The sequence below is a fragment of the Monodon monoceros genome, unplaced genomic scaffold, assembly GCF_005190385.1.
Source record: "Monodon monoceros isolate NGI ecotype Baffin Bay Population unplaced genomic scaffold, NGI_Narwhal_1 Super_Scaffold_7, whole genome shotgun sequence".
Lineage (NCBI taxonomy): Eukaryota > Metazoa > Chordata > Mammalia > Artiodactyla > Monodontidae > Monodon > Monodon monoceros.
Genome location: NW_021703784.1, coordinates 8,021,172 through 8,048,365, shown reverse-complemented (window position 1 = coordinate 8,048,365; position 27,194 = coordinate 8,021,172). Strand labels below are relative to the sequence as shown.

The window sequence follows — 27,194 nt, the reverse complement described above, 5'->3', positions numbered from 1 at the left end:
AAAAGCAGATCTATTGACTCATCCTGGGGTGAACCTGGTCGTGTAAATTTTGAAAACTACACGTGATTTTGAAGTACTGATTTAATATGCTTTCAGTAAGTTTGGTCGGTTGCATTCAACAGTAGAGTAACCGCCAAGAGAAAGGAGTGCCGCAGGCACTACATTTGAACAGTTGCCGGATGCTCCCATTTTTGTCGGTGTGGCTCGTGCTCACTGAGATGTGTAGGGAGTGGGAGTGCGTGTCCGAGAGGTGATGGAATTGGCTGCTGAAACTTCGCCCCCTTCCGTGCCTTCAAGCAACGTTTCTTTGTGTGTGAGGAGAGAAGGGGAAGAGAGGCAAGGCAGCTTTCACTGGCAGGTTACTTACAAAGGGGTGAGCAAAGCACCGCCAGGCTGCAAGCTGGTTCCAGGAAGAAGCTTGTCTACGCTTTGGGAGGACCGCCTCTGCGACCGTGGGGGACTCAGCCCGCGGCGTATTCTTCCCACCGAACGCCGACGACCCCTTTAGCCCTAGGCATGCTCATTCACGAGGTCAGGGGCTTAAGAAAGGGAAATAAATGCCTCGTGACATTTGCAGGGCTCTTGTCCATCGCAGTTTACCGGAGCAAAGTCAAACAGCTCTTGAGCGAACTGTCAGACAAGATCTTGCACAAGATGTAGAGGTCTGGACCGGGAAACGATTGAGGTTTCATTGAGAATAGGTAGAAAATTCTTCCCACCTCTCCTTTAACCTTATATTAGGCAACATCAATTTCTACCTATAAAGAAACGAAACTCTCAGGAACGGAGGCGAGCGACCTCAGCCCGGCTTTTCGGGATTTGTAGTTTCTGCCCATTCCTTCGCGTAGTTTCCGCTTCTTGTCACGTGACTGTGCTAAACGCGCCACACCTTCCGCTCGCGACTCCTTCGCGGCCCGCAGACCGACACGTCACTGCTCGGCCCTCAACCAAACTGCTCCGAGTGTGTTCTTTCCGCGCTCTCGCTCTCATGAGCCGGCCTATCATGGCTCGGCGGTTGCACGAAGTCCCGCCTTCCGGCTACTAAATGATACCTGTATTGTCCAGTTAAAAAGTGGGAGCGCGGTTTCGTCCACGCCTCCGAGTCTGACAGACAGTTCCGTCATCCTATCGGTCTCTTCAAGTGTCGTATTGGCCCTGAGTCAACCAATGGGGAGAGGTCCGGGAGGCGGACCCGACGCTGCGAGGGTTGGGTGCGCCGCTGAACGTATGGCAGGGGGAGGCGAGCGGATTCCTTAGGAACTCGGGTCAGGTGAGAAGACCCTAGGATATAACTTGCGGGTTAGGGGCAAGTGCAGTCCAAGGCGCTGGTGGGGCTTTAACGGCGTCAGGCGTGGGCGTGGGCGCGGGCGCGGGCAGAGTCTGAGGCCTTGCAGAGAAGGGGGCGTGGGGCGTGTGGGGGACGATCTGGAATGGAAGGATGGCGGGGGTCTAGGATTGGGCGGGCGCTTAGGCTAGGAGGGCGTGGAAAAGATCGGACCCTGGGACTAGTCCTGGAGGGGATGGCGCTCAGGATGCTGAGGCGGTGGGGTGGTGAGGCGGTGGGATGGCGCTGGGTGGTGTCCGGGGTGTTGCATTTCGTGAAGGTGGGAGACGGAGGGAGGAGGGACGCGCAGGAGTGAGCAGAAGTGGGGGAGGGTGGGGCTAGTGTGAGCCAGCAGGTGGGCAAGTTGCCGTTTTCGGAACTAGAGCCAGGGTGGGACAGGGGGCCACAGCTTGCCGGCACAGGCGAGGTGGAGGACAGATGCCGGGTACTTTAAGGAAAGTGACTTTGCCTTTATTTGCTTTAGCGGTGTGCGAACACGGCCAGAGAGCACAGTATGGAAACTCCCTTAAGGTCCTGGCCTAAATTACCAGCTCCTTTACTCAGTTTTCAGGTAGAGGTTCTAGTACTCATTTCGTCCGCTTAGTCTTCTAGGCGTGTGGCTCATATCAGCTCAGCGGTGGTAAGTTTTCCTGTTTCAGGCGTGGGAGAACACAAGTACAAACCTGAGGGATGTGGCTGGATTAGGGACTTCCTGGAGTTAGGTGTTTAGTTTTGATTTCAAGATAAGGTTTTCCTTTGGGATTAGGATTAAACGTAAAACCACCCCTCTGGGACAGTTATGGAAAAGATGCTTGATTTCCCACAGTTGGAGCTAGAAATATATGATTCTTCATGCCTTCCACCCTGTCCAGTGTTATTTTTTCCACTCCTTTCCTCTAGTAATAGTGGGAGAAAGATCAGGAAGGATCCAGGTTCCTTTTTTTCCCCTGCAGTCTTGTACAGTGTTGCATATTCTTTATTATCATATTCTTTGTCACTTAGTCCTTGACCAGTTTATGGTTTAAGAAGGCAGTGCTGTCTTAAACAGAAATAGCTAACCTCCTAATTAGTGCTGATAAATCTTGTCCGCCAAGTGATCACTCTTCTGAATGGTCTACAGCCTGCTTCCCTCAACATTTTATTTTAATATAGTACGCCCCGCCCCTACCCCAGCCCAACCCTTCTTTGCTTTAGTAGGAAAATTTTATTCTCTTTTCCTTCCAGATTGTCATCTGGTTCCATGAGCTGTCTCTGGGATCAGTGGCTTAAATCAGCAGTGTCAATTCCAGGATGCTTTGAGACAGCTGATGGGAAGTGGGTGTAGATCTGAGCAGTAGTTATAGTGTGATGTAAGCGATTGAAAGTGCAGTGATCTATGTGTATCTTCCTCTCTTTCTGAGTGCATGACTGTACCTGCGTTAGTGAGTGAGCAGTCATGCTCTCTAGTTGACCCTGCAACCCCACTGGGATTGGGAACAGAAAGTTTGCAGCCAGTCAGTTGAAGCTGAAATTTAGGGCTGTAAACTGCTGATTCAGTCATGACTTCTATTTCTCAGCCTTCTGCTTTCACTTCTGTGCTCATTCCCTGCTTTCTTTCATACAATCCTGCCTTTTCTTGAATGCTCTGTTTCTCCATTTAATTATTCTTTTCTGTATTTCCAGTCTTTACTGTTTTCTTTGCATGTCTTCCTCCAACCCCCTTTTTTCTGTGTTTCTTCTTTACTCCTGTTGTACCACACTGTTGCCAATTGTGCTTATGTGCTTGTTAGCTGGGAGGACTGGGAAACAGAATTGTGGTGATAGAGTCTCATTCCTTTTCGTCCTTGACTCACAGACCTGACGTGCCTACTTACTTGCCAGTTGGTCATAATTCAGGCTTGGCTTGGGTATTAGTATTAGCCCTGACCCTCTCTGGTGTGCGCATTACTCCTGTTTCTGTGTTTCTCTACCACCGTAAAATATGAAACTGAATTAGGTAAATTGAAGGTGTTTAATATCTTATGGTCTTGACTTTTCCATTTTAGCTATTTGAGTGTCATCTGTTGCCACCCATTGATGTCAAGATGACCAAGCTGGGATTTTTACGGTTGTCCTATGAGAAGCAGGACACACTTCTGAAGCTTCTAATTCTGTCAATGGCTGCTGTGTTATGTGAGTGTGCACGTGGACCTCTCTTTCTTCAGATATGGAAAGGAGAAAATCTTGAAAAATCAACAATGGCTCTCTTAAATGGCTTGTTTTTTTCCAGCAGATTGCAATGTGTTCTTTTTACTGTTTTCAATCAGTAGAATTTTGCGAAAGCAAAATAAAAGAAACACAAGGATTATAAAAGGATTATAAAAGTTGGGACTAGTGATCATCTGGGAAAGAATGAGAAGCACGCTGTACTAATTCTGTTTTCTCTTAGGACTGAAAGAGATACCGGGGACTCTGAGATACTGAATTTTGTAAAAGATACTTGTCTTCTGTGGTTGCCTTAGTATTTCTGAAAATCTCTCCAGAACTTACTCTGTTTTCTTAGGTTTTTCTAGCTCTTCATGAGTCATAAGTAGTCTTGATTTCCTTACCTCTTAGTTTGCTTCAAACTAAGGTTTGGGGAGGTAAGGTTGTGGGGAGGGGAGGTCAACATATATACAAGACGACCATGTAAATTGGGTGCAATATTAGTAGGTGAATGTGTTGTCATAGGTCTTGACAATAAGTAGTTAAATGTGTCCTACTGAAGTGGAAATGTAGGTGTCATTGTCAGGGGAAGGCGAACTTCTTTGTTTCTTCTGTGTGGGAGGAATGGATAAATATTCAGCATCATTTTGTATTTCCTGTGACTTGTGTGCTGGATAATACTATTCTCTCTATAATATTACTACCTACTATTGTTTTTCATGGTACATTACCATTAAAATAATAGTTCTCTGGTTTTTGCAGCATTCTCCACTCGTCTGTTTGCTGTCCTGAGATTTGAAAGTGTCATCCATGAATTTGATCCGTGAGTACCTTTGCTTGGTCTGGTATTTCCTTTGGGAAGCATTTAGGTTCATGGTTTTCAGATTCACGTTCCAGTGAGCTCTCCGTAATGGGGATGGACTTTCTATACATTTTGGGGGGAAAACTCTCAAGTTTTCCAAAGGAGATAATTGTCTCCTTTTGAAACATTTCTGTTGGAATTTGAGCGAGTCTCTCAAACTCTTAAAAAATGAGAGAGGCGTTGCTGGTGTGCCTATCACTTAAGATCTGGCTAAGCTAAGAGAAGCCTGGCTTCTCAGCTTGGTAGACAGTTAATGGTGCAGACTGAGGGAAAGGGGCCTGGGCCTGGTGTGTGTTTGAGGTTCAAAAGAAAAATTATAGGTCATGATCTTGAGATCTGTGACTTTTTTCTGTTTAACAGTGAATATGATAGAAATTGGGCCTATCAGTTAAGTTGTAAGACACTGAGGAAAATTTAAAGCTGTGAGTTGGATTGGAGATTTTATTAGATAAAAAGAGGCATAGGTGAAAAACATTTACTGAGCTTCATTTTGTTCCAAGAACTGTTTTACAGATTATCTATAAATCCTTACAATAACCCTACGAGAAGGAGGTAGTGGTGTCTCCTTTCCACAAATGTGGCTGAGGCTGGCAAAGACCATTCAAGGTTACACACAGAGTAAATGGAGGAGCCATGATGTGAATCTACGTTTGTCTGTTTCTAGACACTGGAGTAACTATATTATATTACCTAACGTTAAGGCTTAATTAAAAATTTGGAGAACCAGAATCATAGGTTCTTGAAACATCGTTGATATCTTAAAAATAGCATATTCAGTTTATGGAGCATGGATTCAAGTTTAATACCTGCATGTATTTACAGATTTGTCGTATTGTTTTGTGTAGATATTTGAAAGCACTTTGGAGGCATACAGATCTTTTCTTTGGGGCCTCCCAAATCAGTTTTTTCTGTTTTTTGTTTTCTCTCTCATGAATGAGGAAACTTATATCCTTTTGTTTCTTGATCACCAGTCTGTTAGGGCTTTTTCTCAGACCCTCTAGATGAGCAAACACTGAGATGAGATGGTCAGGGAAAGCAAGAGCATCTGCTCTGTAGTTGTAGAGATGGAAGGGACTGTACAGATCATGTGATTTGACACTTCTTTTGCAGAGCAGGAAACTGAGGCCCAGGGTGTGAACCCAGGCCAGACCTTTTCCCACTAACTTGCACTTCCTGTGTCACTCTGCCTCTCCTACTGTTAGGTAAAGGACATGATTCTGACACACGTTGACTGCCTTCTACCCCCCTCCCTTCTGTCTCCCTGACAGTTACCAAAATAACATTCATCAGCAACAACCAGAAGGATAGAGATTTCTGCCATCTGCTACTTTACTTACTTCAGCTGCTAAAACTTGACTGACCAACGAGGAAATGGGGTTAGAGGGGTGGGCAGGAAAGATGGTTAGTAATGATTATCTTTAGTGATTAAACAGCTCCCTTTATTTTATTTATTTGTTTATATTTTTATTATTTCCATATATATTTTTGTCTTTTTTATTTCTTTTTAAATGAGAAACTTAAGAGAAGGGGTTACATAGCTTGGACCTAAAGAACTGTGTCCGCATTTTATGTCAAGTATTTTTTATGTAGTCTGTATTTTTATGCTACCATGGAGGTGGCATTCAGAACTATTTTAGATAACAACATGAGTAGATCTAATTACAAGTTTAAACACTTATTAAGAAGTTTGTGTTATGGAGTGGACTAAAAAATGTTCATCCTGCGTATGGTGTTACACCCACATCTTTAGAGATGCTCATCACCTAAAGTTATCCTTGTCTCCTTGCCTGTGGTATGGAAATATTCTTCTCTGTGTTCCTGTCACTTGAAAAGAGTCAAGTCTATTGGTGTCCACATCTCAGCTGTCCTGTCTTTGGAGTGCTTGAATTTTCTGACTGGGGCTAATGCCTACTACATGCCAGCCTGGTGAAGCATCCTTCTTGAGCGTTTTCTTATAAGGTTAGACTACGGTTGCATTTCCTTATGAGAGAAGCAGTGCTTTAACTGAGACAAGCATGGAGCTATAAATGAGGAGGCTTATGGTGATGTAAAATGATTTTCATGCTTGAAATACTTTTTGGTACCAAACTGACTGTTATTGGAGTAATGATAAGTTCCTCAGTGGTGTAACCTGAGGAGCAAAAGTCACTGCAAACTGAGGCAAGTGTTTGGGTATGGAGAGGAGGAGACACAATTCATCTCTTTCTTGTTATAGGTACTTTAATTATCGGACTACCCGGTTCCTGGCTGAGGAGGGATTTTATAAATTCCATAACTGGTTTGATGACCGGGCCTGGTACCCTTTGGGACGAATCATTGGAGGAACAATTTACCCAGGTGAGGGGAACAGGATTTTTTTCCTTTGCAGCAGTAAGATATTTTTATATTATGGAACAGTGTCTTTTATTTCTAATATCTTTGTTTTGTGACACTTGTAATTTCATTCTGCTTGCAGATTCCTAAAAGTAGATCTTATATAGAAGGGAGAACATGTATGGGAGAGTGGGAATGGGTAGTTTTCCATAAATTCTGGACTTCTGCCTGAATCCATAGGAGAGAAATTTACAGGCCTCCTGCAGTTGCTGTATTAGTGTTTCTGGTGGTTTGTCAAAACCGGTGTTATCACTTTATTGATACTTGGATTTTCCCTTTCTCTTTCCCTTAAGGTCTTTGTCTTACTAGGATAACCTATTGGCCCTTCTTCTTCTTGTTACAGGCTTAATGATCACCTCTGCAGCAATCTACCATGTCCTCCATTTTTTCCACATCACCATCGACATTCGGAATGTCTGTGTGTTCCTGGCCCCTCTCTTCTCTTCCTTCACCACCATCGTCACGTACCACCTTACCAAAGAGCTCAAGGTGAAGGATTTGGGGTGACAGGAGGCTTGGGAATGAATGTTGTTGAACCTCTCAAGTTGATGCTAAAGGGTGGGGGACTGAAAGCCTTAGAAGGGCAGGGAGCCAGAGGCTAAAGCCAGCTTTTGCGGAGCCGAATTCCTGAGTTCACCCCAGCCCCTCCCGAGAATATGTGGTTTCTTGTCATTAGCAACTGTTTATCCTTAGAAGAGAACATATGAAGGTCAAATATAAATTGCTACATATGGGAAAAAAAATGTTTAAAATGAGGTTTAGATTTTGAATTCCTCACAATCTAAGGGAGAGGAAAAATAACTACAAGAAGCATTCCGAAGTGGTTAGTTCTTCCTACTGGAAATGGACAGTTAGCAATTATTTGCTGATTTTTTTTTTCAAATGTTTATTTAAAAATTCTTAAACCACTTGGCTTTTGTAGTAGACTCCATAATACTGACTCTCTTCTTCTAGGTTTCTGCATTGCTGACCCTGGCTCCTTGCATGCTATTCTTAGTTTGTGGCTATGGTGTCAGGGAGATACCTGAGAGGTGATAAACTAGTAGGAGGGCTTGAGTTTAATTTGGAAACGTTTTCATCCTTCTCCTTGCTGCCCTTGTTCCAAATTTGACTCTTACGAACAGACAAGTCCTTCCTTTTTTGGAGTGTGGGTTATACTTTGTTGTTCTTCTCTCCTGAGTTCACAGATTGCCTAGGCATATTCCAGCTTTATTATCTAAGATCCTGGCATCTTCAGTCCAGAGAGATTGTCACCTGTCTTCGGTGGCTTTTCAGCTCCAATCCGTGTGGTCTTCCTTTGGTTGTCCTTGGATAGCTTGCAGAGGGGTGACTGGTGCTCCTGTGGTGTGCAGATACTGTTAGGGGTAGGGACTCATAAGTCTGGGGGTACTCCAGCCAAGTAGCCCATTCTGGGGCAGCATCTGACAGCTTACATGATTTTTCTGTTCTTAGCATGTGTGTGTCCTCAGTTTCAGACTTGTCATCATCGCGGGGAATTGGTTGTGAAGTATGTAGCTTTCTTGTGCTGCAAACATTTCTAGCATTTCTAGCATCACATCTACTGTGGAAAGTGTCAGACTGTTCTCTGGGCCCATTGTAAGCAGACTGGACTAGTGGATCCTCTCTTCTCTTTCATAGATGTATTGGTGTTAACTTCCTGTTACCCCTCTTGTCTTACAGGATGCAGGAGCTGGACTTCTTGCTGCAGCCATGATTGCTGTAGTTCCTGGCTATATCTCCCGATCTGTGGCTGGCTCCTATGATAATGAAGGTAAGACTTAGAGGGCTGAAGAGGATTTGTTCACCTCATTATCTAGTAGAGCTTCATGAAGTGCAGTAGAGTCTGGGTTCAAATCTGTTGTTTAGTGATAGCAAAAATGGTGTCTGGGTGAGAAGATTAGAAATGGGCAGGAAGGGACTTCCCTGGTGGCCCAGTGGTTGGGGCTTTGCCTTCCAGTGCAGGGGGTGTGGGTTTGATCCCTGGTTGGGGAGCTAGGATCCCACATGCCTCTCGGCCAGGGGACCAAAACATAAAACAGAAGCAATACTGTAACAGATTCAATAGAGACTTTAAAAACAGTCCACATCCAAAAAAAAAAAAAAAAATGGGCAGGAAGGGACCTCAGACAAGTTTATATTTTCTCTCTGTCATTTCCTCTAGAAAGGTAGCTGGTAATTTTCCTTATATAAGGCCTTTGGCTCATCTTTGTACTCCTAAAAGTAGAGTTAAGTTTTAGTGTTGGTTGGTACTGTTGTTTTAACATTGTAATCATTTGCTCTATTTTCCTAGATGAGAGGAGTGGGTATTCTTAGAACTGTAGTGACTTTTATTGACTTATTTCCAATGCAGCCTGTATTTATTGAATGTTATTGGTAAAACAGTGTTAGGTATTATAAAGATAGTTAATGAATAGGAGTATTGGCTTATAATTAAGGAATTATAGGGATAGATAATGAATAAAATTATGTTAGCCCATAATCTATTAACACAGATTAATGCAGACTATAAAAATTAATAATAATGGGCAGATAGTAATGTGCCATGAGAGAAGGGTGAGCAGAGTACTTTGGGAACGTGGTGAGAGGAGAGATTAATTCAGATTTGGGGATCACGGAAGGCTTTTTGGAAGTAGTTGTATTTGAACTGGGCCCTGAAGTTGGAACTTCGTTAGGCAGACATTAAGGAGAGAGGCAGTCAGGGCATATGGACCAGCTTGTGGTAAGATGTAGAGGCAGGCTGGTGCTTGATAGTACGGGATATCTTTAGGACTGAAGCAGCAGGGAATTTAGTGCCTGGAAAGAATAGTAGTAATAATGACTAATACTTACTGAGTGCTTGCTGCATGCTAGGTACTGTTCTAAGTGCTTTACATGCAATAGTTAAATTTGTCTTCACAATAGTTTTATGAAGTAGATACTATTATGGACTCTTTTACAGGAAACTGAGACAAAGGGAGGTAGAGTAATTACACTGTTAATGGGTAGTAGGTCTGAGATATGAATCCAGGTAGTTTGTTCCAGAACAGTATGAAATACTCTTCCAGCATGGCCTTTTACTGGATTTTTGTGTTCTTTCTGCAGGGATTGCCATCTTCTGCATGCTACTCACCTACTACATGTGGATCAAAGCAGTAAAGACTGGTTCCATCTGTTGGGCAGCCAAGTGTGCCCTTGCTTATTTCTACATGGTAACTCTTCACTCCCTACTTTCAGGAGTCTCTCTATGTCTGAATACCTATCGGGATCAACTGATATAAATTGGAAGTAGCTCTTGGGCTTTGAGACCATGAACTAGAGGCTAAAAGTCTTTATATAGTCTGTTGTGTCCATACAAAGCCTAATCCAAGGCAGGCAGGCATATCCATTGTATAATAGCAAGATAGAGATAATTCTTTTAATTTTTAAAGGTTTCCAGATAATGGGTACATATTGGTTGGCCAACTCTCTTTTCTGGTGTGTTCCCCTTAAATTTTTCCTTTCCTGACGTATATTTTTTTCTGTTCAAACTTGTAAACACCGAGACTTCTTTCCTTAACTGCTTCCACTTGATCACGTTTCCCTTGAATCCCTAAATCCTCTGTGTGACCTTACCGTAGGGTGTATCCAGATTAATGCTGAGAGTTGGGGGCCTCTTGTTTTGTGATCGTGATGGCAGGAGCCATAGCAAACAGAGGATTGAGTTACAGTAATGGGTGTTAATTTGATTTTCCTACTTAAAGAAGTCAATTATTTAAACTCTTTAAACCACTTGGTGTAAATAAAGTTTTTGGTTACTGTAAAGAGATGTTCTTTAAAAAGGTCACAGGTAGGGCTTCCCTGGTGGCGCAGTGGTTGAGAGTCCACCTGCCGATGCGGGGGACACGGGTTCGTGCCCCGGTCCGGGAAGATCCCACGTGCCGCGGAGCAGCTGGGCCCGTGACCCATAGCTGCTGAGCCTGTGCGTCCAGAGCCTGTGCTCTGCAACGGGAGAGGCCACAGCAGTGAGAGGCCCGCGTACTGCAGAAAGAAAAAAAAAAGGTCACAGGTAACATCCTAAGGTACAATGGTGGTGATCCAAGGAGGAGTGCTCAGACGAACTTTTCTTTTTTATTCTGTCCTAGGTCTCTTCATGGGGAGGTTATGTGTTCTTGATCAACTTGATCCCGCTTCATGTACTGGTGCTGATGCTCACAGGACGTTTCTCCCACCGGATCTATGTGGCCTACTGTACTGTTTACTGCCTGGGTACCATCCTTTCCATGCAGATCTCCTTTGTGGGTTTCCAGGTGAGCCCTAGACTGAGTGAGGTTTTTAGCTTCTTCCACTTTTTCTAGGCAGCTCCAACTAAATTGATTTATCTTGGATTCTGGTGAGGATAGTAAAACTTATTCACAGGTCTGACCTTGCTAACACTGCTTCTGTTAACTGAAGCAACAGAGTTATTGGTCATTAAAGTCTGCCTCCTGGAGTGTGTTAATATTTGTTCATGAAGTTTGAATTTAATGACTCCTAACTTGGCTTAGGTTTATGGGAGGAGGAGGGATATTTTGGTTGAGCTGAGTTAAGGTGAGTGATCACAGTTATCTTTTTCAGTCCTTTTTAATGCGAATGACTCCATTTAATAGTAATGACCCCTGAACTTCTTAATCGGGCCCAAGTGAAAGTTCTTTAGCAAGCAAAGCCTGAACCTTTTAACTACATTACCCAACAGGGTTAAGAGACAGCTATTAAGTCAGAGAATAATGTGGTATGTGTGATTTGTCATGTAAAATTCTTACGAAAGTGGAACCCTTATTCAGGTCAGCAAGTTTTTCGTTACTGATCACCTGCTGTATGCAATTTGCTAATACCTGGGAAATGTTAAAAGTAAAAATGTGGTTCTGGCCCTTAAGGAAGTCACAGTCTTGTTGGGAAAGAAGCACATGCTTCTAGAACCACTAGTCTGTGGTCTAGTCGTTCTAGAAATGTAGTTCCTGGACCAGCAGTGTCAGCAGCATCTGGGAACTCATTAGAAATGCAAATTCTGGGGACCTGCCACAGATCTACTGAATCAGAAACTCTGGCGGTAGGGCTTAGCAGTCTGTCTAAACCCCCCCTCTTCCTGTCCCCTGCCATGATTATGCCTGGTGGAGTTTGAGACCATTGGTCTAAGTTATGGAAGAGATCTAAAGTGTGTGGAATATAGAGGAGAGTGATGGATTTCAGTTTGGTAGATTAGGAGGAAATGGTATTTGCATTGGGCCTTGAATGATCAGAATTTCTGTGAATGCAAATTTTGGGAAAGTGAGAATTGCAATCGAGACTCAAGATAGCCTGAGCAAAGGCCAGAGATGTGATAATGATAGAGTGTGGTACACTTTGGAGGACTCTAAATATTCTTTGAAAAATGAGGTAGGTGAATTAGACCCTCCTCTAGATTGGTCCTAATTCCTTGGTGGCCTTAGAACTCATTGGACCCTTTGGTCTGAACTTGGTCAGGATAATTCAGGTCAAGGCTGGACCCATTCTTTTCCTAACAATCTCATACATATGCTTTCACCTACAGCCCGTCCTTTCATCAGAGCACATGGCAGCCTTTGGGGTCTTTGGTCTCTGCCAGATCCATGCCTTTGTGGATTATCTACGCAGCAAGTTGAATCCACAGCAATTTGAAGTTCTTTTCCGAAGTGTCATCTCCCTGGTAGGCTTTGTCCTTCTCACCGTGGGAGCTCTCCTCATGCTGACAGGTAGGGAAGGCTTTTAGTATTAAGTGTAAATGGGTATGAACATAGAATAAACTCCAAAAATATGGGTTATTTCCTGGCCACAGAAAGATTCATTCTTTTCCTCCTATTTCTCTTGATTTCAAGCATATAAAGTCCAACTTCTGCACATTCAATCCTATTGTCAGCCAGTGTCTGGATTCAGCATAGAAAGAAAATCATATTAGATCAGCTCTTAATCTCAGAAGACCTACACTTGGTGACAGGACTGTATTTTACCATGCTAATCTTTCTCGTGTGTGTGTGTGTGTGTGTGTGTCCTTTTCTTTCCTATTGGTAGGGTGGGAGAAATCCTAACATTGCTTGCCCTACAGTGTGGCCTCATCTAATCCCATATGACAAAACCGTGACTGTTTAGTTTGGGTAGCATGCCACGTTTTCCTCCTCTCTTCACCTTCCTCACGTACACTTCTCAGAGTCTGATTTGATTTTGCCCAAGACTCTGTGTATTCAGAGCACCACTGGAGGGCTGAGTGACTTAGTTTATAGCATTGGCCTTGGTTTGACCAGATTGGTCCTAAAACCCTTCTAGGAAGTATCTCTGCCTCCCTTCTCTCTGAGTTTATATACAACCTGACTTTATTCTACTGACTGTGCTGACAAAAATACTCTCAAGTTTGAAAGAAAGGAAGGAGTGAAATTCTCAAAGTATTGGTGGCATTTAAACAAAAACCTAGTCCTCTGTCTCAGAGAAGCTTATTAAAATGGAAAGTTGTGATTAGTTAGGATCACATGTTATTTTGTTTCAGAAGTAATTGTGAAATATTTGTTGCCTCTTTGCTGCCAGGAAAAATATCTCCCTGGACAGGCCGTTTCTACTCACTGCTGGATCCTTCTTATGCCAAGAACAACATCCCCATCATCGCCTCTGTGTCCGAGCATCAGCCTACGACCTGGTCTTCGTACTATTTCGACCTGCAGCTTCTCGTCTTCATGTTTCCAGGTCTGTTTGCCTTGTTCTGAAGTGATCTTCTTTCTAAGAATCATCATTTGATTCAAAATAAGTAAAATACCCTCATCCTTGTGCTTTTGTTGTTGTTTTTGGTTTTTGCCTGTTTATCTATGCAGTACAGAGGATGGCTAAGCACATTTTTCTAATATTTGAAGCAGAGCAGAAGTTGAACAATTGCAGATACTGGCAAGTTCAGAGTCTCACAGTTTTCTGTTCATTTGTATCATAAGTTACAGTTCAGCCCTAGTTCAGGGTTTTTGAGTGCTTCTAGTATACCCCACCCCTCATCCCTGACTCCTCCCCATTTATCTTCTTGGCAGTATTGAATTTTGAGAATAGGCATAGCTGACTGTAAAACTTCTTCATCTAACTTATCTTCTGGCCAATTCAGATATATCTTAGAATTTACCAGTGGTAGGGACTTTGTTTTTTATTAAAGTAACTTTTCTTTTCTTATTATGAAAGTAAGTTGTCATTTGTAAAAATATAGACAAATATTTTAAAAAGTAAAATTTCAGGAGTTCTCACCACACACCTGTTGCTACTGTTAACGCTTTGATGTATATTCATCCATTTATTTATTGATTAGAAGTGAGATGATAGAGTTTTTCCTGACTTTTAAAATTTCATAATCATGATAATTTGTTATTTAGTATTACTTTAGAGAAATAATATATAAGATATATCATTTGTTAGTTTTTTAAGTACAAAGGTGTGTAAAGAGGAAGGCATATGGTCCATAAACTTCCACAGCAGTACTTTAATTCATGTATTTTATTCTATTTTATAAATATTCTGTAATTAACTACATCCTTAATGTTGGACATTTATGTGGTTTCAGATTTTTTGCTGTTTTAAAGAGTGCTGTAGTAACATCTTTGCATGTATCTATGATTGTTTTTTCAGCTTTTCACTTCTTTTTACTTTTACTTTTGTAGTTGGTCTTTATTACTGCTTTAGCAACCTGTCTGATGCCCGGATTTTCATCATCATGTATGGTGTGACCAGCATGTACTTTTCAGCTGTGATGGTGAGGAATGAATGCCTGCAGTCTTAGCGAACCTTTCCACCCCTAGCTCTGAGGGTTTTCTTCGTACCCCTGCATGGCAGGTTCAGTATTGATGCTGTGCCGGGGCTTCCCTCTGAGCGCTTGAGGGGCTGCGTAGTAAAGCTGCTCACTGTTGTTGATCCTTCCCAGGAATGTATGGGGCACTCATACATTCTGATTGTGGGGCCCACCTTCCTTGGATTCATAACCCTTGTGTTAGGGAAAGGCACTTGGTCACTTGTTGGAGAAATTGACCCCGGGCGGGTTCCTTCCCCTCTCTTTCTGGTGTCCTAAAAAGGGAGATGATGTTTTTTTCTTAAAGGCCTGGGTTCTGAGTGCTAGGTTGTTAAAAGAGAGAAGAGAGTTTATATATTGCAGTTAAGTCAGTGCTTCTCACACTTTTTTGATCCCAAACCACAGTTAAGAAATACATTTTATATCATATCATTGCTCAGGGTATACATATATACATGTAGACCTGAAAAACAAACTTTAAAATATATATATATTCTACTATAGATGTATCAAGTATTTTCTCTTCTATTTCGTTCCATTTCACTGACAAATCATGTTTGTTGAAAACCCCTAAATTGATGTCATCATCTACTAATAGGTTGAAATCTGTAATTTGTAAAACACTGATTGTGATCTTGCTTCCGTTTTTTTTTTTAGGTGCGTCTGATGCTAGTGTTGGCGCCTGTTATGTGCATTCTTTCTGGCATCGGAGTCTCTCAGGTGCTGTCCACTTATATGAAGAATTTGGACATAAGTAGACCAGACAAGAAGAACAAGAAACAACAGGATTCTACCTACCCTATTAAGAATGAAGTGAGAATTAAGCAACGCAAAGCACTGCCTTGGGGAACTGTGTGTGTCTTTGTGTGTGTGTTTGCATTTGTATTTTGTTTGTTTGAGTGAGGGGGAGTAAAGTAGAGCACTGTCAGCTCGGAATGAACTCATATAGCCTCTAATTTATTCTGAGTCATCTCATCTATATTACTGACTGTGTGTAAGAAGCTGTTTTGTGTTACATAAATTTAATTTGGTTTACAACACAGTTGTTCTTCCTTGTCTAGGTGGCGAGTGGCATGATACTCGTCATGGCTTTCTTTCTCATCACCTATACCTTTCATTCAACCTGGGTGACCAGCGAGGCCTACTCCTCTCCGTCCATTGTACTGTCTGCTCGTGGTGGGGATGGTAGTAGGATCATTTTTGATGACTTCCGAGAAGCGTACTATTGGCTTCGTCACAATACTCCAGAGGTGAAGCTTTGGGAGGCGTGGGATTGTGCGGTAGGAGGAAGGGAGAGACATTGGATGTTAGAGTGAATCAGATAGCTTTTAGATGGGTGGAAAGCTTGGAGAAATTGGAGCTATCGAACCTGGTGTTGAATGAGCCTTAAAGGTCAACCTCCATTCAATTCAGGACTTTTTCTGTAAGCGACCTTTACTGGTAATTATCTGCACTCTGCTTGGACACTTGTATTGACAGCATGGTGATTTTATCATGAGGTAGGCCGTTCCAATTATAAAAGAAGAAAAATAGTTAATAAATAATGCATGTTTATTGTAGAAAAATCCGAAAATAGAAGCAAAGAAAAGAAAAAGGAGACATAAATTTTCCATAAAGGATCACCTAATGATAACCACTTTTAACATTTTGGTTTATACCATTTGAGAATCTGAAGTGATTTTCTTTCCAATAGCTGCTGGGAATGGCACTTCTGAGTTAGATTCTTATAAGAATTTCTTAATTCTTTTTCGTCCTATCCTGTGATTTGTTTCCCCTCCCCCACCCCCCTTCTTTTTAGTAACTGATTATTGTGCCTTTGTTTTTGGTCATTTATTTAATACGGTTATCTGAGGACACCAGGCTGTTTATTTGGAAATACTGCACGGCCCACTACACCTCCCGCACCATTATGCTTGTTTGTATAAGATGATCTGGGATGAAAGTATTGGCAATGTTGGGTTGTATAATTTGCGTTGAGATTTCATGATTGTATGTAAATGTAGGACCAGGTACCAAGATGTATTTTCTTGTTGGGCATATGTTATTCTGTGAAGAAACTGATTAATTAGCAATATCTCACTTCCTGTCAGATGCCCTTCCACCCCTCTTGTATTTGATTTTGGAGGCAGTGAGAAGCTTGTTATTTCCATCTCCCATTCTTCTTTCAGGATGCGAAGGTCATGTCATGGTGGGATTATGGCTACCAGATTACAGCTATGGCGAATCGGACTATTTTAGTGGATAACAACACATGGAATAATACCCATATTTCTCGAGTAGGGCAGGTAAGGTGAAGAGGTCATTTGAGTGTTTGATGCACAGGGTTTAGTGGGAAATACTTCTCCATGAGGGGTCATATGGCCTGGAATTTTGCGCTGAGAAACGTGCGTGTGTTTTTCTAGGCAATGGCATCCACAGAAGAAAAAGCCTACGAGATCATGAGGGAGCTTGATGTTAGCTATGTGCTGGTCATTTTTGGAGGCCTCACTGGGTATTCCTCTGATGGTAATGTACTTGATTCTACTTCTAGCTACAAGGCATAGATTCTAAGAAAACTAGATGAATCTCTTTATTTTTCTATCCTTTTACCAATATCTTATCAACATATTTTCTTAGTTGGGGAAGTTTTTAAGTATTTGCAACTTGAGATTTGGTTATTTTTATTCATTTATTTATTTATTTAGCAACAGATAGGAAGTAGATATAAAGAATTCTTCTCATGTAGATATGGCATGCTATAATTGTCTAAAGACTTAGGAGTAGTTCCACAACCAGTGAACAACAGAGAATATAAGGCTTCTGAAAATGAGCTTAAGAATTAACATTTTTTGGTGGGTTTAAGCCATAGAATCATCTGCCAACTTAAAATGTTTTATATATATATATTTATATGGCATATGTTAACCATGTTCCCTGTGATTATTAGCAAAATCGTATGTTTAGAAGAATCATCCAAATATAGTTCTCTGCCTTAAAAAAATTAAAGCAATACCTGTTTATATTTTTAAATGTTAAATACTTCTGAAGGTTTATAATAAAAATGGTAGGGCTTCCCTGGTGGCGCAGTGATTGATAGTCCGCCTGCTGATGCAGGGGGCACGGGTTCGTGCCCCGGTCCGGGAAGATCCCACATTCCGCGGAGCGGCTGGGCCCGTGAGCCATGGCCGCTGAGCCTGCGCTTCCGGAGCCTGTGCTCTGCAACGGGAGAGGCCACAACAGTGAGAGGCCCACATACTGCAAAAAAAAAAAAAAAAAAAAAGTCCTCTGCCCCTAAACTACTTTATAACACCAGTTCCCAGGAAAATTATTCCTTCAGTTATTTCTTCTAGTACTTACGTACATATTTCTAAATAATATGTATATCCTGCTATTCATTGATCGATCATTTTAGATACGCTGTGTCAACTTCTTATTAAGGTAGATAAGGAATTTAGTTCTTTGTATGATCCCCTCCCCCTTTCTGTCTTGCATCTTCTCAGTAGAGTTAATGATCAGTTTTTGGTTAAATCCAGATAAAGTGTTTTCATCCTGACTAAGTAAATATTATTTACTGCTGAGTCAACCTGTACACCATGGTTACATTCTTATCTAGAATAACTTGTTTTCTGCAGTTAATAATTACCTCATATTTCTGTCTTAATTTTCTTTGAATATGTGGTTGCTTCTTAGAGATGTTCAGATTTTAGATTATGTCTGGCTTCTGATATAGACAGACTTAACAAATCCACCTGGATAGTATATGTAAAGTGTCAGTATAAAGTAATAAGACTAGTTTCTATGTGTGGTGTGTCTTGTACAAGCAGAGGAAGAATGATGATAGCAGGGATGTGGTCCCATGGATTTGAACTTTCACAAGCAGTTGTTTCAGCACCATTTGGTTGTGTGTGATTATAGGTTTTTTTCTTGCTAATAATAATTATCCAGATAGTACAGAAAAGTATTTGTGTATGTATGTATGTGTGCATATGTATGTTTATATATGCGAATGTACACACGTATGTGGTAGAAATGGATAGTTCCCTGAAATCTTTAGTATTCCATGATACATATATATATCTATCACATTTTCTTTATCTGTTCATCTGTCGATAGACCAAGGTTGTTTCCATGTCTTGGCTATTGTGAATAATGCTGCAGTGACTGCTGATATCTGGGATATTGATTTCATTTCTTCTGGATATATCCCCAGAAGTGGGATTGCAGGATCACATGGTAGTTCTATTTTGAATTTTTTGAGGAACCTCCCTACTGATGCTGTAGTGTCTGTACCAATTTACATTCCCACCAGCAGTGCACAAGTATTCCCTTTTCTTAGCATCCTTACCAGCATGTCTTTTGTCTTTTTGACGAGAGCCATTCTAGCAGGTATGAGGTGATGCCTCATTGTAGTTTTGTGTTTCCTTAATGATTAGTGATGTTGAGCACCTTTTCATTCATTTTTCTGTTGGCCATTTGAATCTCTTCTTTGGAAAAATGTCTTTTGCCCATTTTTAATTGGATTATTTGGGGGTTTTTTTGCTATTGAGTTGTATGAGTTCCTTATATATTTTGGATATTAACCCCTTATTTGATATATGGTTTACAGATATTTTCTCCCATTCCATAGGTTGCCTTTTCATTTTGTTGATCATTTCTTTTGCTGTGCAGTCTTCCATTCTCAAAGCTTGTCAGCTTTTTGCTTCAAACATACCTGCCAGGGAGCTATAAAATCAGTACTCTAAGATAGTTGAGTTGATGCTCTGGGGTTTTATTTTTGGTCCTATTTCTGGCTGTGTGGTCTAGGCAAGTCGCTGTGCTTCAGGTTTTCCATTTGAAAGATGGAGGTACGATTGCAGACATTCCATGAGGATAATAATATTATTTCTTGAATACTTACTATGTGACAAACAATATGTAAGGTACATGCTTTTACTTATAATGTTGTAGCAGCCCTATCGTTGCAGATACTCCTGTTTTTCTAATTCGACATATGAGGAAACTGAAGCACAGAGAGGTTCAGTAACTTGTTCAGGGTCACCCACCTAGAATTGGCAGTGTGGGAATTCAAACCCAGGCAGTTTATCCAGAGTCCAGATCCAGAGTCTGTGTTCTTCACCACTGTGATATTCCCTGGAACCCTTTTTAGTAGGGCAGTAGGAATCTTTTCTTACGGATCAATGATTCATCTTATACTAATCGTCTATTTCCCTAAAGCCTTTGGGGGAGATACAGGGAGTGACATATTCTAAGAGAAAACCTGAGTTGATGGTGCCGTCAGTATTTATGGAGCCTGGTAGTGTGTTTGACATAGAAATGTTGACTTCTCATACCTGTGCTTTAGAAGTTTGTAACTTTGCAACTGTAGGTCAAGAGGGAGCACATTCTCTCTTCTCTACCTTTTTGGTAAAGCTGCTACTCCCTAGGTCATTGCTGTCCAATGACATGTGGGACCCACGTATGTATTCTTAAAATTTTCTATTAGCGGGGCTTCCGTGGTGGCACAGTGGTTAAGAATCCGCCTGCTAATGCAGGGGACAGGGGTTCGAGCCGTAGTCCGGGAAGATCCCACATCCTGTGGAGTAACTAAGCCCGTGCACCACAACTACTGAGCCTGTGCTCTAGAGCCTGCGAGCCACAACTTCTGAGCCCGTGTGCCACAACTACTGAAGCCCACATGCCTAGAGCCCGTGCTCCGCAACAAGAGAAGCCACCGCAACGAGAAGCCCACTCATCGCAAGGAAGAGTAGCCCCTGGTCTTCGCAACTAGAGAAAAGCCCACACGCAGCAACGAAGACCCAACACAGCCAAAGATAAATAAATAAAATAAATAAATTTATTAAAAAAATTTTTTTTTCTATTAGCCATATCAAAATAAGTAAAGAGAAACAGGGAAAATGAATTAAATAATTTTATTAAACTGAATATATCTAAAACATTAATGTGTAACCAAAATATTTTACCCACTTTTTTTTGTTTTATTTTGGACTAAGTCTTAGAAATCCATCATGTATTTTATACTTACAGCACATCTTAATTTGGACTGGCCACATATCAAGTGTCAGCAGCTACATGTGGCTAATAGCTAATATATTGGACAGCTTAGCCCTAGCTAATACTTGGGACTAACTTCAGTTATGACCTAAGTCTGGGCCAATAGCTTAGGATTTTAGGAGTCTACAGGAAAATCTATAGGAAAAGCTGTATATTTTGAGGAAAAAAGTTTTGACCATACATTAGCTTTGTTATTTTTATAACTTAGAGTTAAATGGTACTATACCCCATTAGAAAAGTATTTGGGGAATTTCCTTAGACATAGTGACCTTTCATTAGGTGATTTAGCTCCAGCAACCTTTGTGATAACAGCAGTTTTTTCTTTTTCTTTTTTTTCTAGACATCAACAAATTTCTGTGGATGGTCCGGATTGGAGGGAGCACAGATACAGGCAAACATATCAAGGAACATGATTATTATACTCCAACTGGAGAATTCCGTGTGGACCGTGAGGGTTCTCCAGTGCTGCTCAATTGCCTCATGTACAAGATGTGTTACTACCGCTTTGGACAAGTCTACACAGAAGCCAGTGAGTGATTCCTGATAATAACAACAGTAACAATAGTAATAGCTAACACATACAGTGTGTTTTTTTTTTTTGTTTTTTTTTTGCGGTACGCAGGCCTCTCACTGCTGTGGCCTCTCCCGTTGCGGAGCACAGGCTCCGGACGCACAGCTTCAGCGGCCATGGGTCACGGGCCCAGCCGCTCCGCGGTATGTGGGATCTTCCCGGACCGGGGCACGAACCCGTGTCCCCTGCATCGGCAGGCAGACTCTCAACCACTGTGCCACCAGGGAAGCCCCATACAGTGTTTTTTATATGCCAGGCACTGCTTTAAGTGCTCTATATCTACTAATTCATTTAATCCTTATAACAATCCAAAAGGTTGATACTAATATTATTCCCATTTTATATATGAGGAAATTGAGGTACAAGTAGGTTCCTTAACTGCCCAAAGGCACATAACTAGTGCAGGGTCAGGTTAAACTCAGGCAGTCTGGCTCTAGCTTTTGTGCTTTTGCCCATTACTTTTTATTGCCTCTCAGTAAACGGTATTGTAGTGGAGAAAGGAATGTGAAAGGGGATAGAGCGAGATAAAGGACTTTACATTTCTTCAGATAAATTGAAAGTAATTTGATTAAGTCTTTCTTTCTGAATTCTTTCCTTTCTTAGTTCTGCAGTTGGGACTACTTTTGAATTAGATGCAGGCCTGTGACATCTGATAGGTTCAGAAGGGTTGCTAGTGTATCACAGAGGCCATGGGTGGTAATCCTCAGGAACAAAGGTGCTTGGAAGTCAGCCCTCTGTCTCTTAGAAGAGATAACCTCCGTGCACTCTGCCAAGCATCATCTCGGAGAGGACGTGAGTTAGGGTAACACTTGATTTGCCCTTACTAACTGATGTCCTTTTCTGCAGGCCCTACTCTCTAAACAAACTGCATGCTAGGGAATAACATTCCAGTGGGATGATTAATCAAGTTGACTTAGTATTTCTGTAGGAAATAAGCACTGTAGAAAGATGTGTGTCTCCATTTTTGTCACTCTCTAGAGCGTCCACTAGGCTATGACCGTGTTCGGAATGCTGAGATTGGGAATAAAGACTTTGAGCTTGATGTCCTGGAGGAAGCATATACCACAGAACATTGGCTGGTCAGGATATACAAGGTGAGCAGATGTAACACTGAGAAAGCAGCTCTAGTGCTTAAAAACGGGGCCACATGTTTATAAAATAGGGATATTTCTAATGTCTAAAAAGTAGCTTGCGACTCACTTAGAATATTTTTATTTTAGATTGTTCTTAGAAAGTAGACACTCCAGTCTTCTGTCATCCTGGAAGTGGTTACAGTGATATTTTTCCAGTTGGAGCCAGACTTGATCTGTTTTAGTGATTGTCAGTCTTGGAGCGGTGGGGGGAGAGAGAAAGAGAGGGACAGAGGGAGAGAGGGAGAGGAGGAGAGCGTGTGTGTGTTTTCGAACTACATTTTCTTCTCTCCCACTGAAGAACTTATGGCATAGAGAGTCACATAGAAGTGTGTTATATCTCTTACGTAAGAAAAGGTTGAGAACTCTTGCTGTATTTGGAAGAGTAGCTAGTCCCACACCAGAGCCAAACCAGGCAGCATAATCCAACATAATCTGTCCCCATCTGGGTGAACCCAGCTCAGTAGAGAAGCTCTCCCATGTTGACCTGATGATTGTAAATATTAAACTGATACCTTTCTGTTGGCAGGTGAAGGACCTGGATAATCGTGGCTTGTCAAGGACATAAATGTTACGTCCGTTCGGCTCTGATCTGCTTCGCACTGAGTGTGTCACATTTAGGGCGCTGAAGATGGTTTAAAAATATGCAGTTTATAAGAACAGAGCGCGACGAGATTAGAATTGTCTGGAGGTTTTGTCCTGGGCAGTATGGGCTGAGCCAAATGGAATGATCTTTATAATTCTGAGCAGGTTACCAAATGAAATGTCATGGCTTTACTTTGGTCAATTAAAGGGGGGAATTTTTTTAAAAATGTGCCTTATTTGTTTTGACTTATGACTGATTTGAGGAAGCCTAAAGTTTATGCTGGGCTGATAGAAGGACAGAAAACAGACCTCATCTGTGCTCTTAGCTCCCTAAATGAGCCACATAGGGGCATTCTGTCTTTCTCTCTCAAATCAGGAGAACTATCAAGGACTAGCTCAGATCCTACATATACAAACAATTTTGTCATTTCAAAAACTGCAGTACCTAGCACAATGCCTTGCACATAGTGGGTGCTCAGTAAGCTTTTACTGAATGAATAAAAGTTTGTGGGACCAGAGGAGTGCCGTTTCTGGGCAGGAAAGGTAGCTGCATTGCCATCATGTCTCTGTTCTCAACATCTCTTGTCCTTAGAGGCTCTTTGACTACAAGGGACAGAAGGTGGCTAGCCAGACCTGATCTCACCAGTGTCTTTGGGACTAGCTAGGTGTTTTTGTTTTTATGCAGGAGTAAATCCAGTGATACTAAATCAGTAGTTTTGAAGACTTAAGGCAAACAGTGAAATTATTCTCAATGGAGAGGATGAAACTCCTCCAACATCGTGTATAGAACTTGATGGTCAGTAGGTGTTTTTGAATTAGCTGATTTGTAACCATACGTATCTATCTGAAATCTAGCTTTTCAGTACTCTCACTTATCCTTTAGCGATTTCCTTTAGCTCATGCACTAAAACTGTTGTGAATATTTAAAGGTGAGCTTCTCTCTCCGTTAGTCTCAGCCTCTATTATTATATATCACTAACAAGCTCCATGATCTGGTTCTGAAGCCCTTGCCAAATTAGCTACAAAAAGCACAGGAGTTCCATCTATATTTAATGTCAGGACAAAGAGCCTTATGTTCCGTTACAATAGGGTATTTTATGTATTTTAAGACATATGTCAGTGATGTGTATAAACCCTTAGTTATTAAAAAAAAAAAAATACAAGGTAACGCTTTACTGTTAACCTGTTTAAGAAACAGGAGCAATGACGTGACTTTCAGATAAGTCAAAATGGTGCTCCTAAAGGTATGCTCAGGTCTACCTGTGTACCCAGGAAGCAGCCTTCCAAACCAGTTTTATGTACCACGTGCTTCAACTGTGGGTGAGATTTAGATCTGATGTAAGATTTGATTTACTATATGTAAATACATGACTTGATTTATATACAGAATTCCTCCCTAGTGGAAGAGGTTATTCAGAGGTGGGTTTTTTGTTTGTTTTTCTAACCAATATGAGTAATACCAGTTAGAGATCATTAGTGATTTACCTCTGTAGGAATGGGATAACCCTTTATCACTGTACTTGTTACTCTTATGATTTTTTTTTTTTTTTTTGCGGTACGCGGGCCTCTCACTGTTGTGGCCTCTCCCGTTGCGGAGCACAGGCTCCGGACACGCAGGCTCAGCGGCCATGGCCCATGGGCCCAGCTGCTCCACAACATGTGGGATCTTCCCGGACCGGGGCACGAACCCGTGTCCCCTGCATCGGCAGGCGGACTCTCAACCACTGCGCCACCGGGGAAGCCCTACTCTTATGATTTTAATTTTGTTACTTTCTAGGGTACATGAAGCTATAGTTTTTAAAAATTTACTTCTAATTTCCATTGTTACAGTGCACTTAGTGTAAAAGAAAATCAAATAATTCTAAAAAGGAACAACACTGTTTTCCACACCCCCCCCCCGAGGGAACCACTTTCAACTCAGCTGATTCTCATATTACTTACCTCCATATCATTAAATGACTTGCTTTATTTTGCTATGTGTTGGTTTTTCAATTTTAGGTATCATCTGTTGACTTTCTAGTGTGGAAATTGAGGATTTGGTTCTTTTTCACCATCCTGCTCTTCCCATGGACACATATATTCTCACCATCTCAAGGCTCTATTATAGTTATGGTTTAGGTTAACTCAGTAGTTTTTACCTTAAGGCTTTTCACAACTAGGCCACGTGGTATATATAATGTTACTACTTTTTTTTCTGCATAACATTTTTGAAGGGAGTTTTTTCACTTGTGTTTTGTACTTGTCACTGATTTCTCCCCAGACTCACCTTCATTTGTGCCAGCATCCTTTTAGTATGTTCAGCTTATTAGGTATTCATTCTTAGAGATGTCGTCTGTTTTGGTATATTCCAGTTTGGATTGGTTTACTCTCTAGGTTTGCTACACACCTCTTGGGTTGGTGTATCCTTTCACTGTTATATTGTGTGTTAATCCCCTGACTTCTTTCTTGATTTATCACCACTACCTTCCTAAGAAAGTGTGTGGGAGATAAATTTCTTGAGGTCTTGAGTGTCTGTCATCACACGATTCATAGGTTGGCTAGGTATAGAGTTCCAGGTTGGGATTAACTTTTCCTTAGAATTATTTTTGAAGGCATTGGCCCATTGTTTTCTGTCTTCTAAATGCTGAGAAATGCAATGATATTCTGATTCTTATTTTTTTTGTATGTGTCCATTCCCTCTCACTCCCTCCCCAGACCTCTTTGTATGTACTATTTTCAAATTTTCCCAATGATGTGTTCAGAAGCTGGGTACTTTAACCTTGGAAAAGTAAAGTATGGAAAGTATGGGAAAAGTATGGAAGGTCAAGTTCTTTTGTCTGGGAAATTTTCTTGAGTCATTTGTGGATTCCCCCGACTCCCTTTCTTGTTGTGAAAAATAAGTTACTTGGATTTTGGACTTCCTAGATTAGTCTCCCAATATTCTTATATTTAATCCTCTGTTTCCCATCTTTATTCTTCCTTCTGGAGATTTCCTGAACTTTTTGTTCCTAACCTATCTATTTTGTTTACTTTTTTCTACTATCATGTATTTTTTTTAATATCCAAGAGCTTTTTGTTTGAATATTCCTTTGTTTGGACATCTTTCATATTAAAGGCCTTTTCAAAGTCTTGCTTGTTTGCTCTTATTAAAGAGTGGGACCCTAAAAAGATGACTGGAAGGTCTGTTTGGTTTGGGGTGGGGCTTATTGAATGTGGGCTTCATTCTCCTGTGATCTGGCTGCATTGTTACATTATGAAATCCCTGATATTGGTATCTTTAGATCTTTTCTTCTATATAGGTAAGATTCCCTTGAGAAGGCTTTTATGTCCTCTGAAGGATACAAGCCAGGCTGCCAGATTTCTGGGAGTAAAGTGAGGAAAGAAGGCTCACAGGTTCAACCTTCAGTGCATAAACTTAATCCTTTTGGTTTCAGTTAGGTACCTAACCCTTAACTGTGCCTGATGCTATCCAGTTCAGATAACCATGTATTTACCCTCTCAAGTCTAGTACCAGCTTCGGGGAGGGGCAGTTCCTTGTATACACAGAGGAGGGAGAGGACCCAAGGGTCTGTTCGCTTCATACATAGTCTTTCACCCTCTTTTAGCCCCACCTTCACCTCATTCAGTACCTGTTGTCACTAATTCAACTTGAGCCTTTAGTGAGTTCTATGATGTAAACCAAACTGCTTTTCTGCTTTCCCATTGCTGGCTTTAGGATTCATCTTTCTTTCATCTAAATTACCATTCATCTAAAGACTTTCCACTTGGCAAAAATTTTGTTTGTCATGTTCTGTGTTTGTGGGTTATTGCCTTTTAAACATTTACTATTTTAAAATAGTAAATTTAATATTTCATTATTAAGTTATTTTAATATTTACTCTTAATATTTACTATTTTAGTAAGGTTTCAGAAGGGAACAGGTTTTTGTGAGCATCTATTCTTTAACTGATACTCTGCCTGAGATGTGTATGCCTTATTTTTTTCAGGCTAAGATACCTTTATTCTATCTAGACACAAAGGAACTGTGCCGGTCGGGTCCTCCTCTTACTTTCTTCATATTCTTTGTTTGCAGCATGCAGTGCAGAAACTAGAGAAAATGGAGTAAACGATCTGGAAAACTTACTTTATTATACGAAACCTAAACAGTGATGTCACGGTTAAAAACTTCTCACATAAGCATTTCGAAGTGTTCTGGTCTTGTTTTTTGTCTTTTAAACAAATGTATGCATTTTTGTGTAACATATTTTACACTTATTTTACCAGTATCACAATCAAGAGCTAGTTATGCTTATTGTATGTGGCCCAGTTTTAAGAATTGGAGAATAGATGATCTTGCCTGCGCCTTGAGTTCCCAGTCTAGTTTACTGTTGAGAGGGAGTATCTATTTCAGTTTTTCCACATTGTTTTGTTCTCTAGCCAGT

The 27,194-nt window shown here is 41.2% G+C and overlaps 1 protein-coding gene across 1 annotated transcript; it reads left to right on the top strand.

Moving 5' to 3' along the window:
• Positions 1-1,204: 1,204 nt before the first annotated feature.
• Positions 1,205-23,021, top strand: STT3A (STT3 oligosaccharyltransferase complex catalytic subunit A). Its single transcript, XM_029208423.1, has 18 exons — positions 1,205-1,270; positions 3,349-3,475; positions 4,250-4,310; positions 6,565-6,686; positions 7,066-7,211; positions 8,403-8,493; positions 9,804-9,910; positions 10,823-10,987; positions 12,247-12,427; positions 13,251-13,406; positions 14,354-14,445; positions 15,136-15,291; positions 15,540-15,728; positions 16,647-16,763; positions 16,881-16,983; positions 20,849-21,037; positions 22,058-22,173; positions 22,739-23,021. The coding sequence occupies exons 2-18, from the start codon at positions 3,388-3,390 to the stop codon at positions 22,775-22,777; spliced, it is 2,118 nt and encodes a 705-aa protein (XP_029064256.1). The 5' UTR covers positions 1,205-1,270; positions 3,349-3,387; the 3' UTR covers positions 22,778-23,021.
• The last annotated feature ends 4,173 nt before the right edge of the window (positions 23,022-27,194 follow it).